Source organism: Lycium ferocissimum, chromosome 11 (genome assembly GCF_029784015.1).
Source record: "Lycium ferocissimum isolate CSIRO_LF1 chromosome 11, AGI_CSIRO_Lferr_CH_V1, whole genome shotgun sequence".
Lineage (NCBI taxonomy): Eukaryota > Viridiplantae > Streptophyta > Magnoliopsida > Solanales > Solanaceae > Lycium > Lycium ferocissimum.
This window is the reverse complement of record NC_081352.1, coordinates 50,812,520-50,833,259: the sequence shown is the minus strand read 5'-3', so window position 1 is coordinate 50,833,259 and position 20,740 is coordinate 50,812,520. Positions and strand designations below refer to the sequence as shown.

The 20,740-nt window shown below is 30.9% G+C and overlaps 1 protein-coding gene across 1 annotated transcript; it reads left to right on the top strand.

Annotated features, from left to right (window-relative positions):
* Window positions 1-11,122: 11,122 nt before the first annotated feature.
* On the top strand, window positions 11,123-12,862 carry LOC132036698 (gibberellin 2-beta-dioxygenase 1-like). The gene is made up of 3 exons (XM_059427078.1): window positions 11,123-11,674; window positions 11,752-12,100; window positions 12,317-12,862. The coding sequence occupies exons 1-3, from the start codon at window positions 11,271-11,273 to the stop codon at window positions 12,563-12,565; spliced, it is 1,002 nt and encodes a 333-aa protein (XP_059283061.1). The 5' UTR covers window positions 11,123-11,270; the 3' UTR covers window positions 12,566-12,862.
* Window positions 12,863-20,740: the final 7,878 nt, after the last annotated feature.

Below are 20,740 nucleotides of genomic sequence, written 5' to 3'. Positions count from 1 at the left end.
CAAATTTATGTGGCGGTGGACACACTGAACACAACTTTTTTTTAAAAAAAAAAACATTTATGATTTTAAACAAGTCATAAATATGTCTATAAATTTAATTAGGCAAAATAAAAAAAGTTTAAAATTAAATTTTTATGAGTATAACCTTAAAAATTTATAATTCTAAAAATAATACTATATTTTTATGGCTATAAAAATTTGACACTGAAGACAAAAAGAAAAATTCAGCTTCAACAATTCTGAATTAAAAGACATGGTTCTTTACAAAAGGACTAATAAGTAAAGGGTTGGGTTCATAGGTGATCGCTTTGCTAGTCAACTTTTATTTATTGAAGTAAAGTAACTAAACTAACTAATAATAATAATAAAATAAAAAAAGTACTCAACTCTATTCAAGTATGGGAAATCACTAAATTATTTTTTGTGATAAGGACAGCTTTCCTCAACCGATTAAAATACAACGGGTTCGCCATGGGAAGGGGGATAGGAAACGGCCATCTCAAGCCCGCACATCATGACCTAGAAGTAACATCGATTCTGAGGTCAGCTGAACATGCTAACAATTAATAATTTGATGACTTTCTCTATACTTAAATAAATTTAATAATCTTTTATTATTAGAAAAGTACTAATTTAATTAACTTATTGACTTAAGTACGATGAAGTAAAATTTAGTGATTATCCATAAATCAACCCAATAAAATAGTAATGCGATTCTTTTCCGACCATGGGAGTAGAAAACTGTCGGCCTAGTCGGAGGTGAACAGAATCCGACAGCACCCCTTTGAATTTCGAGCTAGTAACACATGTTGCCTGGTTTTTGGTTGTTTTGTATACACAATGTGGAATACACTACTTATATAATTGCAACAGTACAACAAAGAATCTTATGGGAACTCTTCTTTGCTACCTGCATGTGAAAGAATATTCGTAAAATAAAAATGGTAATAAAGAATTGGTTCAGGTAGAACTAAAATAAGATGGAGTATTAGAGCGATAAATTACGTTCAAAGACGTGGATCCAAATTTTAAGGACATGAGTGCACTATTGTTGTGGACTGTGGGTATACTTTCATCTTAACGCATTACTTTTCACGTATACATCTAAAGGAAATGAGATATATTGTCCTTTTACAATTTGAATGAAAAAAAAAAAAAGATCTTTTCAAATCTCTCTTGTGTTTTTTTCAGATTACTTATGTGTAAAAAACAAAAATTTCTTATAAATTAAAGGTCATAAAACTAAAAAAAAAAGAAAATTGTAAAGGGCTACAAAATCATTTCTCCGATATATCTACACACATATAAGAAAATATATTGAAATTTCAATTTAGATTCGCATTCATAATCATTTTAAAAGTATAATAAGTTTAGAGTTAAAAATCTTAAAAGTGAAACCCATTTTAGAGACCAGGAAGTACTTGCTCTCAGGAGTGATGCCGTCATTCCAGTTACGGGTTTGGCATAACCCATTAACTTTAGCTTAAATTCTATTTTTGTATGTAATATACATAAATAATCTATCTAGAACTCAATAAATTAAAAAAATTACAATTTGAAACTCATAAAATAAAAATTCTCGCTCACTACTGCGTGTTGGCTCCACTTTCCCAGAGATAATAAAGGACTAATTAGTGGAGCCTACTTCCCGTAAAATATGGAAACTTTGAAAGGCGCCTAGACGAACCCAATTTTATCATTGAACCATTTCAGAAAATGGGACCGAATTTCTGTTCTATCATTTTCATAATTAACTTTCACATCTAAGGGAGTGTGTCCACTCAGCTTTTATCAATAAAGACATTTCCCTTTCACCTTAAATGCCTCTTCTTTAATTAATTCTTATACAGTAAAATGGAGGAATGGATTTAAAGATTTGAGAAGAACGATGTTCCACGTTGGTGGCTACAGCCAACATGTCTCTTGTGTTACAGTGTGCCTGAAAAAGAGAGAGTTGTCTACGAATAATATGAAGCCACGACATAGGGAATATCAATTTTTGTTTTGTCTCTGACACGTGTCAACGTGTCCTTGTACCAAAGGTAGCCGGGCTTTTAACACGTGTTAATCCGTACCTACGAAAAGTTAGTGATAGTGATTTCTGAAAATGGAGAAGGGGCGGGGGGGAGGGGGGCGCGCGAATTTATCACACTGAAAAAAACAGGGAGAAAAACATAAATAGCCACTGGTTACTTTTGATTACACCTCCTGACATTAAACTTTTGCTCACAATAAATAGCCTTAAAATTTATAGCCGCTTCAGTAAGCCTAGTAAAAAAAGAAAGTTTTAACTAAAGCCATTAGCATTTCGTCCCAATTAATTTAGCCTTAATTATAGGAATACACTCTTACTAAATCTCTCTTGACAAAAAACTTTTTCCTTTCTCTACCATTGAAGATTTCTAATGTCTTTAAAACAGTTATTGGTGTGTTCTTTCATTTAGCAAAGAATAGTCTTCAATCAAAACAAGTGTTTTTGACATTTTTATTCCCTCTGCCATTGATATGAAATTTTTAATTTTTTTTGTGTCTTTGAAAATCATTTTTCCATTGGTGTCAAATTTGAACTTTTATGTTCTTTGAAAAGCACTTTTCATTGGTGAAATGTGTAGTCAAATATGCAAAAATTTCACAGATCTTTTTATTTTTATTTTTATTTTTTTAAGAAGGCAAGATCAAGAGAAACAACTAGATTAAGACAATCCATTAGATATTGTTTATACACTTTATACAAGGAATAAGCATTGTATAGCTGATGTATAATTATCATATTAATATATGTATAATTAATGTATATATTGATTATATGTGTATAAGTAATATATATACTAATTATACGCTTCTTTTACACTCAAAATGTACCAGAAAAAAGAAGAAGAGAAAATATAAGTTGACAATGAACCAATATAGAGAAGCAGCGAGAAAACTTCGCAATACTCAGGGGTATACATTAACTATACATCAAATATGCATACATTAGTTATATATCAAATAATATACATCGATTATACATCAAATATGCATACATTGATTATACATAAAATGGTACCCCTCACTACCCATGAAAATCTTGTTTGAAAAGAGTCCTCAAACTTCTTGATTGATTTAGCTGATGATAGGTCTATGTTGAAAATTTAAGAAGGATTATAATAAAGGAAAAAAAGAGAGAGTAAATTGATAGAACAAAGAAACCCGTTTAGATAGATACGTATGGGAACAAAAGAAACTCATTTTTTATGGGTATCCTAACATAATCCCTAAAATTATGTTAATTTAAAATTAACATTCCTATAATTTCTTCTACTACTAAAATGGCTAAAACCAGAAAACAGGGTGTGAAAATTGATTAAAATGGGTTTAAAAAAATAAATAGGGTTATTTTGAGTTTAAAATCAATATGGCCGGCTAATCAAGTAAATTTTGCGGGGGGGCCTTACTCGACACTGTACTAAATTCAAATAGAATTGGAAAAATAGAAATTTAAGATAGGAATGCATGTGAAGGAATTTGAGTGTTTCAGTTGTTGGTATTTGATTATTTGATTGGTCTATACAAGTGCAACTTTGGGGATAATTTGAATTGGCTTGAGGTAACATTTTTCAGGATTGGTCCATGGAATATCAAAGATACCAATGAGGAGACTAAGGATACGAGCAGATCATTTGATATTTTTCGGATCGGACAGTGTTACAGAAAAGCAAATAAACTTGTAGATACTTTGGCAAACGAAAGAGTAGATATCTACAATATCAAATGGTATTATAGTGTGCAGGAGCTCCCAAATTAGGGTTTATTATTTCTGGACAAAAATCACACTGCAAATTTCAGGATAAAATAATCCAAACATTTTTTTTTGGCTGAATCACCGATGATATTTCCCTATTTATTCTTATTTTGGGTGTGGCTAGTTAAGACCTCATACGAATCAGGATGTTGTAACACCTGCCAGAGTTCAGGGTCACATAGGATTAGGGGTGTTCACGATTTGTTAAAAATCGGTCCGAACCGAAGACCGAACCAAACCGATTAAATAAATCGAGATTTATTTGGGTTGGGTTTGGTTTGATTTTAAATTTCAAAAAACCGTTAATATTTGGTTTGGTTTGGTTTTGGTTTTACTAAAAGTAAATCGAAGAAAAAATGAACCATACCGACAAATGTTATACACAATTTTTATGATTATATATGTACAATATATTAATTTTTATAAATACTTTTAAATAATTTGTATATTTTTTGCATAAAAAATTTATTTGTCTTTAATAGGCTAATGAACTTTATACCTTAAGCCTATTTCTAAAAGGAAATCCATGATTCGAACTTTTTTTGTACAAATAAACAACTGTGAAATTTATCAATATTTGTATTTTTTATATTATTCACTTACTTAAAACTTATAAATCTTAAGACATTTTCTTCATAATCCAAGCATATTATAGCTACCACAATAAAAGGGTAATAACAAATTATAAGTTGGAAAAGAATAGAAAATTCCCTCCTAATTGTAGGAAAAAAATACATGAAGAGGGAAATAACGTTAGTTTTCTTGAAAACCGAAACCAACCCAAACCGAACCAAATAGACTACAGCCAAACCGATGGATATGTATTATATTTGGGTTTGTTTGGTTTTAAGAATTTTAAAACCGACTAGAATGATTTGATTTTTGTTTTGGTTTTGACACAAAATAGATCCAAACCGACCCATGAACACCCCTATCTAAGATACATATCTCTTATAGCTTTTATAGGGTGAAGCCATATACTAATAGAGAATTGGATAGGCCCGATTCAATTTTTGCTATTGAAGTGATTAGGTTAATTTTATGTCTCCTTCTTTATGTATTTACCTTGTGGATGTTAATTTATCAAGTAGGCTCAAGGACGGCCACCTTTTGGACATTGGCAATGTCATGGACACCTCCTCCCCGCCCCGCGCCTACGCTCTTGATTTTTTGGGATGATAGTTTTTCGTCTATATAGTTTTGCACTTCCATGGCCTCGTAGTTTTTGTATGAGAAAGGATGTTACAGTTCCTCATCCACATATAAAGAAATATTAGATGTTTGTAATTATTTTCTAGACACAATTTTGCTGTGACAAAAGTGTTGTGATCGAAATAACAGGGCGTCATGTAGAAGCTATCAATTGCAAACTTTGATGACGATAAATCAGACGACAAAGGAAACTATAAGCAAACCTCTCAAAAAGACTACATTGTGAATACTATTATGTTGTGTATGAGAAGAAAATATCTCCTATTTATAGAAGTCCAAAAAGATAGATATGGCAGAATTCTTTTTCACAAAGAAAACCTTTTCCACCAAAAAACCTTTTTGAAGTAAAACACAATTATAGTAGAATCTTCATAAAGTAGGAAATTCAGGGCAAATCCTAACAAAAAAGAAAATAGAAATTTCAATATGTCAGATTTGAAAATTTTGAAAGAATAAAAAAACGTATTTAATTAAAACCCAAAAAGTCACCCCAATAACCTCTGAAAGAGGTGTACCTAATTATTTCAGAAGAAAAAGAAAACAAGATAGACATAAGATCTTGAATTTCTAAATCTAAATTAGAAAGGTATATCTCACTACAAGAAAGTATAGAAATTGTAACAAAATTTTTTATATTTGGCAACAACTTAGTTTTATTGTTGGCAAATGATTTTTTTGTTGCTAAAGAATTTAATTTTGTTCTTTATAGTATCGATTGTTGTTTTTTTTTCGCAACAAAAAAAATTTGCAACAAAATAAAAAATACTTTTTGCAATAATAATCAATCTATGCAACAAAAAAAAAAAATATTATTTTTTTTTAGTGCCAAAAATACTTTTCGCAATAATAATTCTAAAATGCAGCTTGCAATAAAAAAAAAAAATTATTGCCAGATATATTTTTTCTTATAGTGCCTAATAATCATCCTATTACATGATACTCTAAGCTTGGGTAAAATTAAATATTATAGTACCAATAGATGAGTTGGATGGTTTATTTCCAAAAGTCTTCTCATTAAAAGCGATCATTGTCGATATATACTTTTCCAATGACCTACCATTGTCGGGAATAAGTCAAGTTGGTGATATTAATCTTGTACCAATCATTTGAATATATTTCTGTTTCATGCCCTGAGTTTGTCAATCAGCTTTCTTTTCTAGCTAACAATTCACAATTGTTCTTGATACAAAAGTTATATTCGAGTACCTTACGGCAAGCACAAAAGCTATCTAGAAAACGATGAGCATGCACGATAACAAAAGGCTGGACATAACAGAATTTAACTATTGTACTCTTAGTTGAAATGTGGAATAATCGCAGTATTAATTAAATTTGTTCTAAAATATAATATTAAATTTACCTTTTTTTTAAAAATGTAATCTTCATAAATACGTAGTATATTATACCAACCTCATATGACATTATCATGTTAATCAGGAGAGTGATTTCACTAGGATTTTTGAAAATATTCTACAAATATTTTCGACAAAAAATGTTGCAACTTTTCAGCCAGTTTCTTAACAATGTAAATTCTAGTTCTAGCAATTAAGAAATTTGACTTTGATTTACTTCGTTTCTGGGGTTAGTTTCATGGTTACTCATTCAACTTTCTGTATCATGAAAGTGAGGAAACTATTTTTTATAATAATTAAGAAAGTCGCTTAATTTTGTCTAATTAAGTACACATGACTTCTACCGTTAGTGTGAGAGGCATATTTGAACATTTTTAATCGTTCATGGGTATATATTGATACATAAAATAATATTGGGGATTTGAGCCAATCGATAGGCTCACGAATGAGATACATTAATCACATGCTTTAGGATATTTTTTACCCATTTTCTTTAAAAATACGAAGAATGTGAAAGAAGGGTATACCATATTAGCTCGAACTAATTCTTCCTGTGTTCATTATGTTCCGAACGAGTATATCCAAACCGGGGCGGATTTAAAGGGGAACCCCAAAAATTTTCTGTGTTTATGTACATATATAAGTTTTGAATATCCTGAACAAATTCAAAAGGTTAACTCAAATCGTCCAGGATGTTCAAAATTCTCTCTAGCGTCCAGGTTCGATTCCTAGGGACAATTTTTTTTTTTTTTTTTTTTTTTTTTAATGTTTAGCCTTTTTTTTTTTTTCAAGCCTTTTTTTTTTTTCAAAAATTCTGGATCTGTAACGGATGCCGAAGGACAAAGAGTGCCATTTGGATGGATAACTGAATTACGAAGCGCTCTGAGTTTTTGGTCTGGAATAGAAATGGTGAATGCTGATGTTGTTCAGACTCTGCAATGGATCAAACGAAGGAAGTGGTGGCTGCTTTATGGGGTGCTATGATCTATTATACATGGTAAGCTAGGAAGTGGAAATTGTTTAGGAATTCAACTGAAAATATAAAGTTTATAGTTACATAGATACAAAAGGAACTGAAGGAAAGGGTATATTGGTTAAGTAGATCAAGGAAGGCTAGAAAAAGTTCAAACTTGATACAGAAAATGTGTAATTAGGTTGATAGTTTTTTTTTTTTTTTTTGCTGGGGTTCGGAGGCTGAAACACCCTTCCTAGAAGGTGGTTAAGCCCCAGATGCAAGGTGGTTAAGCCCCAGATGCTCTTAGTTTGTATTTACTCTATTTTGTTGGTACGATAATACTTCACCGTTTATTGCCAAAAGAAAAAGAAAAAAGAAAAAAAGAGGTCCATGCAAAAGCCATAATTGGTTCATGTATCAATTGTCTTGTGGTGAAACTGAAAGGGCACCGGCCTCTTTTTTATTACAACTTATCATGAGGACAGTTTATGTGGTAATCGTGACTCAGAAAAGGTCAAAAAGTATAAAGAAGAAAGGAAACAAGAAAAAGGATCGTATTTGATCTTGGTACATGTCAACAGACTACAATATTGTCAATCCTAGGTCCATAGTTCATTGCACTCACCCACACAGTACTATATTGAAAAAAGCATATTTTGTTGTGCTTTTATCCTTCTGACTTCCAATTTGGATATCCATATCTAATACTCCTCTTTATTAATTTGCTCGAGTTTACTACCTCCCTCCATCTCCTAATTTATGTATGGTGTTTAATTTGACTGAGCACAAAATTTTTGAATTATTTTGTTAAAAAAGAAATTGATGATCTAAAAAAAGTGATAATGATTTGTGTCTATAAATCATCTAAATAAGCATAACAAGCAAAACTTGAAATTAAATCGCTACTAAATAAAGAAATGTGACATTCTTTTTTTTAACAAATTAAAATGAAAAATATGTCCCATAAATTGAGACAGATGGATTAACTTATCCCCATACATTGCTTTGATTAGGTGTAAGGACATAATTATCTGTAGATTATGAATCTACTAACGTATCCCTCCCCCCCCCGGCACCCCTTCCCACCACACCCCAATTATTTTTATTACATCGGGGAAAGAAATGAGAAAGGAAATATTTTATATCTCAACTGCAGGAGGCAGGGAGTTCACCGAATGAATTATCCCTCTTTCTTCGATTTCAATTTTTATTTCTAATATTTTTCACAAATATCATTAATTCAAACTCATTAACAAATCAAGTCTAAATTTCCTCCAATACTTTTCTTTTCGTCGTAGTACTCCCTTCGTCCCAATTTATGAGGCTCCATTTGACTTGGCACGGAGTTTAAGGAAGAAATGACGACTTTTGAAATTTGTGATTTAAAACAAGCTTTAGATATTTCTGTGGCTGTAAATCTATCTCATAATATTAAATTGTTTCTAAATATAGAAAAATAACATTCTTTTTAGGACAGACTAAAACGAAAAGTTTGCCACATAAATTAGTAGAGAGGGAGTATATGTTTATGAAGACAAAGAAAAGAAAAATATTTAGGTCATTCCTTTCTTCTAAATTATACTAGTGTCCTCGCCCGTGTTTCATGCGGTCATAAAGCAAATTAAAAACATGTTCATAATTACTCTCATAATTCTTTTAAAAATATTAATTGGCCCTACTATATAATTCTACTTTTCATGGTCATATATGATTCTACTATTTTTTTCATGACTTTTTTAATGAAGATCATTTAATGTTAAACACAATTTTTCTTCCTCTACTCAAAGAACACTGTTCAAGTGGCAAATTCTCCAGAGACATTCTTGATCCAATGTATCGCTTACAAACCATATATATGACAAGTCACGGTCTAGATCATTCATTTCAATTTACTATTTCCTGTTCTTTTACTCCCTTAAGCTCGTGGATATTATAATTGAATTAACGTCATTCTTCTTTTCTGGACAACAGATAAACTAAGAAATAGAAATTCATAAAATTAATACATGAGTATATACTGCGTTAATAAATGGATATAAAAATATACATTTAATATACTTAATAAGCATAGATTACCTGCAATTTTTGCATCACTTTACTTCATATTGATATCCCAAAATTTAATGTTGAAACCTATAGCACTTCCGTGAGGATATTCTTAATTTCTGATTGGCAGAACATTATCGTCGTCAATTCTCACTGAAATTCATGTTGAACAACTTATTTAGTGTTGAAACCTATAGCACTTCTGTGAGGATATTTCTTAATCCTTTTCTCCACATTTCCTTCCTTTTTAGTCATCTACAGCTTATACAAATTATACTCCCTCCGAATAAAAAAGAGTGTCCACTTAGCCTTTTTCTCTTGGGTCAAAAAGAGTGTTCGCTTATCAAATCGAGAAAGAATTAACCTTATTTTTTCATATTTGCCCCTGCTAAGTGTTATGTGTTCAAATCCCAATACCTATTTAATTAGGGGTAGTTTAGTCAAATTATCTATTTTTGTCTTGGAGTTAGTATTTTTTTAGAGGTATGCAAATGGCTAAGTGGACATTTTTTCTGATCCGGAGAGAGTACTTTTTATGCATATGTACATTGTAGTATGTCATTTCTTCATGCAGAACAACCTATTTTAATGTTTTGAACTCGAAAATTATATCAACTTTTTTCACAAGTCCCTTTTGCCAATGAGTAGTGTAAAATCCAAAGGCAACTAGTCTTTTTCTTAGAAATCAAGCACAATAACAGTATATTACAAAGGATAAGATTAATTCACATCCACTCTTTTCACAAGTCCCTTTTGCCAAATGAATTAGTAGTGTAAAATCCAAAAGCAAATAAGTTTTTTTCTTAGAAATCAAGCACAATAACTGTATATTACAAAGGATAAGATTAATTCACAAACCGTAAGACATTTGCATTTTATTTCAAAAAAATTCAGCAACTTTTTCAACAACCAATTAAAATTGAAAGGAAAGAGCAGATTGAAAAGATACGTAAATACCTATTTGTTGGACGACTATAGCTTGTAATTCTCTGTATGGATATTCTTCTGGAGCTTCTTTTGAATCATATCTTAATCTTGTCTTGTTTTCAAAATTTTATAGAACCTTTTTGTTTCACACGCATGCTGCTTGTTGGATCAATTTTCATCCTAATATTTAATATTTATAGTAATGAAAGAGGTTTGCAACATTAATATTATGATTGTGGTGCTTATTAATAATAAATGGCTGCCATTGGAAATTCTTAGAGAAAGCAAATGACAATTACAAATACACACACTCCACTGCAAACGGCAACAATGGGAAAGCAAACGGACAACTTTAATTTCTATTTTATGGGACTTTAATATGTGGCTTTTAATTATACGTACAATGAATGAAAATGAAAGGTAAACAGAAGCAAAAAGTTAAACCAGAAATGAGTGACTCTTGAATTTTCATTAAGACAGTTATGTTATGTAGCTGCTACGTGGGTTGATTCAGGTGAAACTGTTAATTGGGATTTTATTGCAAAGGTTTGTCATAAAAATCATTCTTAGTTAATTTTTATTTTTTCATCAGAAAAATGAGGTAAAAGGACAAAAAATTGACAAAAAAGATAAATACTAATCTTTGGTCATAAAGAGGCGTTACATCACCTCTTCTATGCCTAGCTTTATTATATATATATATATATATATATATATATATATATATATATATATATATAGATTTTGGGACCCGAAAGTATTTTGGGGTGCGGTTATGGACTCGGAAAGTCCTATAAATAGCAAAGCAGGGGTTGCTTCCAAGTGTTCACTACTACACAGCTAAGATCATGCAGTTTAATAGAAACAAGAAACACTAGCAAATACTTATTAGTGATTGATAATAGCACCCCAAGTTTCGATCTTTTCATTTCCTTGTCAACATATTACTATTCTTGTATCCTTGCACATTTCATATTGCCAAGTAGTAATTACTATGATGGTCTTAACAAAACCTGCCATTGAGCATTTCCCAATAGTCAAGAACTCTTGCAAAGCCACCTCATTCTTCAATGATGTTCCTGTAATAGACCTCTCTAAACCTGACTCTAGGAACCTCATTGTTAAGGCCTGCGAAGAATTCGGGTTCTTCAAAGTCATAAACCATGATGTCCCAATGGAGTTCATAAGTAAACTCGAATCTGAAGCCATTAAATTTTTCTCATCTCCCCTCTCTGAGAAACTAAAAGCAGGTCCTGCTGACCCTTTTGGCTATGCTAACAAACAGGTTGGACAAAATGGTGATATTGGTTGGGTCGAATACATTCTCCTTTCAACTAACTCTGAATTCAGTTACCACAAATTCGCTTCTATATCAGGTGTAAATCCAGAAACAATTCGGTAAGATATTAAAATAGAAACATATGATATATAACTGATATACACATTTATCATTTCTTTATTTTTTTTTATTGCAGCTCTGCAGTAAATGATTATGTGTCAGCAGTAAAGAAAATGTCGTGTGAGATTCTTGAAATGTTGGCAGAGGGATTAAAGATTCATCCTAAGAATGTTTTCAGTAAGCTTTTAATGGATGAAAAGAGTGATTCTGTTTTCAGGCTAAATCAATATCCACCATGTCCTGAGATTGAAGAATTCAGTGGTAAAAATATGATTGGATTTGGAGAGCATACCGACCCGCAAATCATATCAGTATTGAGATCCAACAACACTTCAGGCCTCCAAATTTTACTCAAAAATGACCACTGGATTTCTGTCCCACCTGATCCGACTTCATTTTTCATCAATGTTGGTGACTCATTGCAGGTACACAACAACACTCATCATTTTTGTACTATTTGTCTTGTGGAACAATGGAAGCTTTATAGTTACGGGCTCAATAGAACTCAACAACTATGTTCAAACCTTGTATTTGTGCTAGAAGTTTCATTTGATATGAATAAATAATCTCTTCAGAACCTAATAAACAGAATGAACTGTTGTTCAGAGCCCATAAACTAAAAATCTTGAATTTGCGTGCAGGTGATGACTAATGGGAGGTTTAAGAGTCTGAAGCATAGGGTATTGACAAACAGTGTGAAATCAAGATTATCAATGATATATTTTGGAGGACCACCATTGACTGAAAAGATAGCACCGTTGCCATCACTAATGGAAGGAAAAGACAGCTTGTACAAAGAGTTTACGTGGTGTGAATACAAAAAATCAGCATACAAAACTAGATTGGCTGATAATAGGTTGATTCATTTTGAGAAAATCGCAGCCTCATAGTGATATTTTTTCTTGAGTAAGAGCGAGAGGCAGATTCAGAATTTGACGATTATGGGTTCTGAATTTATTATATATACATAATCAATAGATTTTTTTTGACAAATATATAGTGTTTGAATCTTAGTGGATTCTACCGAACTCGTACTTAGCATGCTAGCACCGCACCTGCTAAGGTCCACCTTGACTTGTTGGTCTAGGGGATATTTGATAGGATTTTCCATAGTTGATCATTCTCTCAAACTTCTGTAACTACCTGTCTTGTGTTTATTTATAATAAATAGAAGTTCGAAGTCATAATTATCAATTTATCATCAATGTGTACTCTTAAAACTTCTACTAATAATTTGTACCACAGCTGAAATGTATCGTTTGCATCGGAATTGCTATGTTAATTGCTTCAACATAGAGTGACAACGGAATATAAAGCAGTGTATCTAAGTCATGAAACTGAACTCTAAGCAATTTAATTAAGTCGATAACGAAGTTGATGCATAAACAAGCTATAATTTTTTTTTTCTGATTTCTTTGAAAGAACTAATTGGAGAACGTTTCACCAACAGACATGCATTTATGCAAGGTAGGGTGTTACAACCAATGAAGTGTTCATGAAGAATAATACAAATTCAAGATCAAGCTATCAAGTAGTTGAGCATAAAAAATTAAATGATTTCCTTGGATCATGTAACAATTTGTCGTCTGATTGAACTTGCTTTTTTCCTGGATGCAATATAGGGAACCATCGCGATTCCTTTCCTCCACCGATAAAGGTTAATTTATCCCGAGTCACAAGAGCAATCTTTCTTTTCATTATTATTCTCTTTGGATTTGTAGATTGAAGGTAGCATATAGATTTTGACCCTCATTAGTTTCTTGAATTTGTATTGCAATTTATTTACTTTATTTCTTCTCTTTCATTTTCAGACTTGAAAAGTTTGTGTACACTGAAATTAAAGAGAGATTTCTTTCTGGATAGGGTTATGAGGAGGAACTTATGAACAAGTTTGTGATAGCGTATACTATCATCAACCAAGTTATATACTGATACCTTTTTGTACATAAAGTAGAAGAATGATCTTGTATTTATGCTTCTGATCACAATATTAAATGGCAACAGCAATGGAACAAAAATAACATCACCAATGATTTGATATTTACAGCAATTCTTTATTTCCTTAATATCTACGAGATATCCCCATAATGCACTCGCAGTCAACCAGCAGTAAAAATGAAACGTGACACTGTATAGAACATAAATCAAATTGAAAGAACTCTGAAATACAGCGAAGTTCATTGCTCGAAATAAATAAATAAATAAAGACATTTGGTTAAATAAAACGAATTAAGTATTTTTCTACAATGTGTATGATGAGTTAGGTGGTGAATTACCTATCTAATTAAAGGTAGTTGGTTCTAGTTTCCAAAGCCGCAAATCATTCTTTGAGCAACTATGCAGCTATGGTCTAAGCACTCAAAGAACCATATTCTTTAAGCAACTATGCATGAAGATAAAGTTTCTTTATATGCTACACTGATGCCCAAAAGCTCCAAAATTACAAGCTTCATACACGTAATTGATTTTTGGTTGCTTAAATTCATATAGCCACAGTTCACATTTGAATTTTGCTGCTGACGGAAAAAGTTCACTAACTAAAATTAGATGTCCCTTTAACTTAGATATTTTGTTTTCCGTTTCTTTTAACTTAAATCACTTAACTAAAATATATTATTTTAGATCACTTAATCATCAGCCAACAAGCTCTTACCAAAAGAAGAAAACTAAGTCGACCAAACCAACTACTTTTTGTTCAAGATTTAACAAAGCAAGAATACAGTTTGTTATTTTTTTCAAGGGAGTACAGAGTAGTATAGACTGGTATTCCAATTCGTTGGGGACAATTTGCACGATTGTCCTTTGTTGGGGGGGTGGTCTTCAGTTTTTGGCCCTCAAATTGCTGGTCTTTAATTTTTGGCCTTGTCTAAAATATCCCGAGGTTCTGGGTTCGAACTCCGGCTTAGTCATAAAAATAAAAAAAAATCGCAAGGCAAGGCTTTGCAAAAAGTTCTGCCTTACGCGGCAGACTTTGCCTTAAGACATAACTAAAAGTCTGTCGAAGAGGGTAGAACTTTGCCTTATAAGGCAAACTTTTAGTTATGCATTAAGGAAAGGTTTTGCCTTATGGGGCAAACTTTTAGTTATGCCTTAACTAAAAGTCTGCCCCACAAGGCGAAATTTTTTCTTAAGGCATAACTAAATGTTTGCCTTATAAAGCAAAGTCTATGCTTTAAGGAAAAGTTATGTCGTATGGGGTAGACTTTTAGTTATGTCTTAAGGCAAAGTATGTCGCATATATATATATATATATATTATGACACACACACTTGCCTTGCGATTTTTTTTTTAAAGACCAGCAATTTGAGGGCCAAAATTTACAGACCACCCCAAAAGAAGGACAATACGCGCAAAAAAATGATTCAGGAGAGCTCTTGCATTCTGAGCCCAATATCGACCCAACAAGCATACTCTGTAGGGCAAAAATCATATATGTACATGATAAGAGGGTATATTTACAGAACATGACGATATTTTTCAGTTTACAAAATATATTAATAGACTTGTTACAAAATGTATACGAATTAGGTAAATTAAAAAGAAGCAAATAAAACACATTAAATAAGGTAAGGAAATCGTTTTATTTATTTTATCCACTTTTCTCTCTCCATTCAAAATTCAGAGATATAGTTCCTGATTTTCTCCAACTTTTGCTTCCTTATTTCATCCATTTTTCTCTCCCCATTCAAAATTAAGAGATATTGTTACCTAATTTTCTCTAACTTTTACTGAAAAAGTCCATTATAATCGATAATTTTTATGTATAAAGTTCATACACCAAAAAACATATATGTATAATTTTCGTATGCAATATGTATAACTGTATAGATTCTTATAATTTTTATATATGAAATATAAATAAAAATTTTATGTGTATTTTGATTATTATAAAGTAAATATAAATTGTATAAAATCTAATCAATGTATAAATTTTGAGAAAAATATGTATAATAAACTTGTAATTGATACAAACCAGATTTCATACAAAGTTCATACACCAGAAAATAAATATATATTAATTTTTGTATGCAATATGTATAAATGTATAAATTCGTTATTATTTCAACGTATGAAATATGTATAAAAGTTGTATGTATATTGTGATATGATAAAGTACATATAAATTGTATAAAATCTAATCAAAGTATGTATAGATTATGAGAAAGTATATATGTATAATAAGTTTTACGATTGATACAAACCAAATTCCATCACATTTCATACACATATCGTTTTCAACATTTTTAAGACTAATTGATATCTAATTTGTTTGCATTTCATACGCATTAGGCCGCATATATCTAAAAGTTGACATATAGCAGACTCCATACATATTTCATACATATATTAGTTTTTAACATTTTTTAAAACTACAGTTTATATAATTTATACAGATTTTCAAAACACACAATGATCATATATATCTCAAAACAATACAAATCAATTTTTATAGACAATTAATACACAAGTTAGTAATAAAAAATACTTACACAAGTTAGTAATCAAAAATACTTTGTAATATTGGTTTGAAAATTTATACTAGGAGAGAAGTGGATTTTAGGTATGAAAATGGTGTCTATCATAGAGGGAGGGAGAGGAGAGAGAGAGAGAGAGAGAGAGAGAAATGTTTTTAAAAAGAAGAAGAAGTTAAATGGTAACTATCTTAGAATTAAGTGCACATTTAAAATCAGATTTTCTTCCTTAAAAAAAGCCTAAAATCGTGGGTATCCCATTAAGCCCAAATCTGATATACTTTGTAATTTTATTGGTATGTTTTGTAAATAAGAAAAAGTATCCTTATGTTTTGTAATATAGAGTCTTAAATAGGTATTATTACGTTATTTTGTCTGTAATCATCCCCAAAGTAGCCATCAAATATTTGGCCCATTTCATACATATCCATTAAACTTTAGTTCTATCGCTTAAATATGAAATTTATATGTTATTTTATTTATGTTCAAAATTATTTAGTGAATTAGCGTTTGTTTGTGGAGAACTTTCAAATCTAGAGAAAATAATCTTTCAGCTGTTTCTTAAATAAAAGTTTTGCTTTCACTTATAAAACACTGACAATCGTACTAAAAATTAACTTATTAATTCCTATTCGTTTCCATTTTGCACAAACTCTTCCCCACAAAAAAAAAAAAAAAAAAAAAAAAGTTGTTTAAAGGGAAAAGACCTAGTAAATGATCACAAACATTATAAGATATACTGATAAGCATATTTACTTTTTGTATCTTGTTATTTGCTATCTTATTTCTCTTGCAATCCTACATTGACTACGTTTCTTTTGAGCCTAGGATCTATTGGAAACAACCTCTCTATCCCATAAAGGTAGCAGTAAGATTTGCGTATATCTCCCTCCCAAACCACTTGTGGGTGCATTCTGGCTAGGTATGTTGTTGTTGTTGGTTAATATCATGTGGTTCATCAAAATAAAATTTGAAAAAATACATAAATTTCAATGAAAAGTGCTGACCTTTGAGTAAACTCGATCAACTATTTTTTTGTATATTTTATTGTTAGTTTAATTATCGAATAATGTAGAGAATCTTATTTATCAGTTGAGCAATTGAATAGAAAATGTTCGAATTTGTACTAAACAATTAAATAGTAGTATTAACAATTATCCATGAGATAATAATAATAATCATCCAAGTACTTACCAGCTAATGAATGACGACGACGACGACAACAACAACAACATACCCTGTATAATGAATGACAATGATGAGACATTTATTTGTATGTATATATGATTTTAAACAATCAACCAATGCATGATTTCTTTCCTTTTTAGCTTCACACATTTTTTACTAAATTTAATATTTTAATAATTACGTATTATTAATATTGTTATTATTATTATTATTATTATTATTATTATTATTAATTTGCATGTATATATGATTTTAAGCAATCAACCAATGCATGATTTCTTTCTTTTTTTAGCTTCAGACATTTTTGTTTCCTAGATTTAATATTTTAATAATTATTATTATTATTATTATTATTATGTCATTTTGTAGAAATTAAAATTATTATTCAGGAGTACGTTAAGAATAATTCTAAAATTATGTCATTTTGTGGAAATTAATATACTTTGTCTAAGTAAATTCATTAGAAAATTAAACTAATACGTTGATTATCTTTTTCTTTCTCTTTATTTAATCTTTTTCCTTACCTACAATGAGTATTATTATCTGATTTTTTGAGCTATAATAAGCTAAGTAGAACAAAATATTCCTGCAGATATAGTCGAACCAACATTACACCTAGTTCTCTATTTTAAACTTAAGTCCAATTTAATTGCAGTCTCATAATTTTTGTTCTCAAAGATAACATCTCACTAATTAGAAGTATAAAAAAACTGTATCCTTCAGCAAAAATATAAAGGTATAATAAAACAAAAAACATGCAAGGTATGGTCCATCCCAAACAAGTGATGAGTGGTGACTGTGAACTATGAATAAAAAAGTTGAGAAAAATATTTAATTTAGTGTTGACACATGACAAGTGACGTGAAAGTACGGGGGTGAATTGTAAGCCTGTTAAAAATTATAGTCGACTATTATTTGGTGTCGGTCGGCGATGGCGCACTTTAAATTTGTTAGTCCTTCGCAAGTATAAACCACAATTTGTTAGTCCTTCGATTTACACAAGTATAAACCACAATAATTAGTAAGGGGTATCCTAATCCAGTCCCCTTGGGTTGCAAGGAGGTTATCTCTTTAAGCTCTTTGCAGTTTGAGTTGAGTACAGCCTTTGTGGTTTTCCTCGTTCACCACCAATGTTTACAAGGTTGGTTTTGACACGCTCACCAACAACGCACAGAGTTGGTTTTTCACTCGCTCACCGACAATGACTCTTTGGTTTTCACTCGCTCACCAAAGAAACGAACAATGACACAACCTCTCAATACAAAGCCTCACCAACTATACTATATCTCTCCTCTCTTTTTTGTTTACACAGTAAGTCACTCAGGATTACAATGCTTATGAAAAGTAGAGCAAAGAACTTGAGAAGGTTGAGACGAAAGTATAAGTGGCTGCGTAAGTCTAATTGTTGCAGATGTCTTCTCTTTTATACTTGGCCTTCTAGTCGTTGCTCTTCCCAAAGTAGTAGTCTTCTAATCTTGGATAGTTAATTTCGCATGACCGTGACTGAATATTCTCTTTGAAGATTTTCTTGAACTTTTCCTTTTAGTGCACGTTGTAGCTTCTCGTTACTCCTTGATGTAAATTCTTTTCACAACTGTATGAGGCAGCACATGCTCCTTGAAGATTGTAGAAATCTTTTCCTTAATTGGTCTAATGAATCTTCTTGGTGTTTGCAGGGAATAAATTAATTCCTTAAATAACCCATTTGGACCTCCTTCAGTCTTTGATGATATTTGGCAGATCCTTCCATAACGTATGAATCGTGAAGCATTTATGAGGTCTTCCTTCAATTCATATGTTAAACATATTCCTTTCCTTGTTGCTGTGTAAGAGTCCAATAGACTAGGCATTTTTTCATTTTCATACCTTGTATAAATCTTCTGCCTAATTATTGATTCCATGGGTGCTTTCCTTCCATACATATATCTTGGAAATATAATTTATTTTCATAAAAAAGCTTGTAGCATTTACCAAATCTTCACAATATTCTTTCCGTAATACCGCGTAAAATCCATCACCTTCCTTCCAAACTTGTAGCAAATATATTCAAATTTGAATATCTTTATAATATCTCTTCCCTTTTATAAAATATCTTCTTTCCAACATAATGAACATTCTTCCCATTAATTTCTCTGAACTCTTCTTCTAGCTTGTACAAATACGAGATCTTATTTAAGCAACCCAAGAGAATTTCAAGATCCTCTTCATTTCACCTTGGATCTTGATTTATATTAATTTGAATGTAATCACATTCGTCTTCTAGCATTTGGACTTTGATCACTCCGAACATGAACACTTTTGTGTACTTAAGACTTTTGGCATATCTCGATACTCCATAGATTGTGGACCTTCCTTAAGTAACAAATTGATCTCGATCTTTTCCTTTTTTAGAATATTTTTCTTCCATAGGATCGTAGTAAATATTCTTTTCATAATTCTTGCACCCTGATTTGAGTAAGTATTTTTCTTCCACATCTTCTTCCGCAATTCCATCTCGTAATATCTTCTTTTCCATAATTGATTAGATCTTCACCAAATCCTTCTTCATCAAATAAACCTATACCAAAAATAAATTTACCACAAGTAAATATCTTTTATTAATAATTATGTTGGTTTGTTATCATCAAAATTAATAGGTGAAACCTTGGACCTAACATGACGCCCATATTTTTTTTTTTTTTTTGGTTATATATTTTTGGGGTGAGATCTTAGTATTTACAGTCAGAATATTTTTGCACAATATGCCATTGCATATCTTATTTCAGGCTTTATTTGTCGGTTATACATATCAAATATAGTTTCAAAACAATTTACGGTAGTTTGAGAATCAAGTAGAATTGTTTTACTCTATTTCATCGACAGAGTATGATTATTACTAATAGTAAAACACATTCATGATTATTACTAATAGTAAAACATAGTCAAAGAGTAATAGTTACAGAGCAAATTTGATAAACAAAGTGCCTGCATTTAATATCTATATTTAAATCGTTAAATGAATATTTAAAATAATATTACTATATGACGTTGTAAGTGCTATGATGTTAATTAATGAGTAGAGGTTTGTTACCTCATATATGATTGGTAAGATAACGTCTAGCCCCTTGCTTATCCCTATTGAGGATTTTATTTTTATTATTAATAAACCTCTAAATGCACTAACTAGTGATATAACATTTTAACACTCTAAAATAGAATGTGTCAGACATATTAGGGCAAAATGATATTGAACTAATGATTAGCAGAGTTTACTTTTATTGTATTTGACTTATATATATACGAACTTATAATCTTTTTGGACGTTATTCGTATTTTAACTTGCAGCGCGTTATATGTTTTGTCATTTTAGTGATTACTAATTTAACTTATAATGGACCGTACTTGTAATTCTTTTAAAGGAGTTGT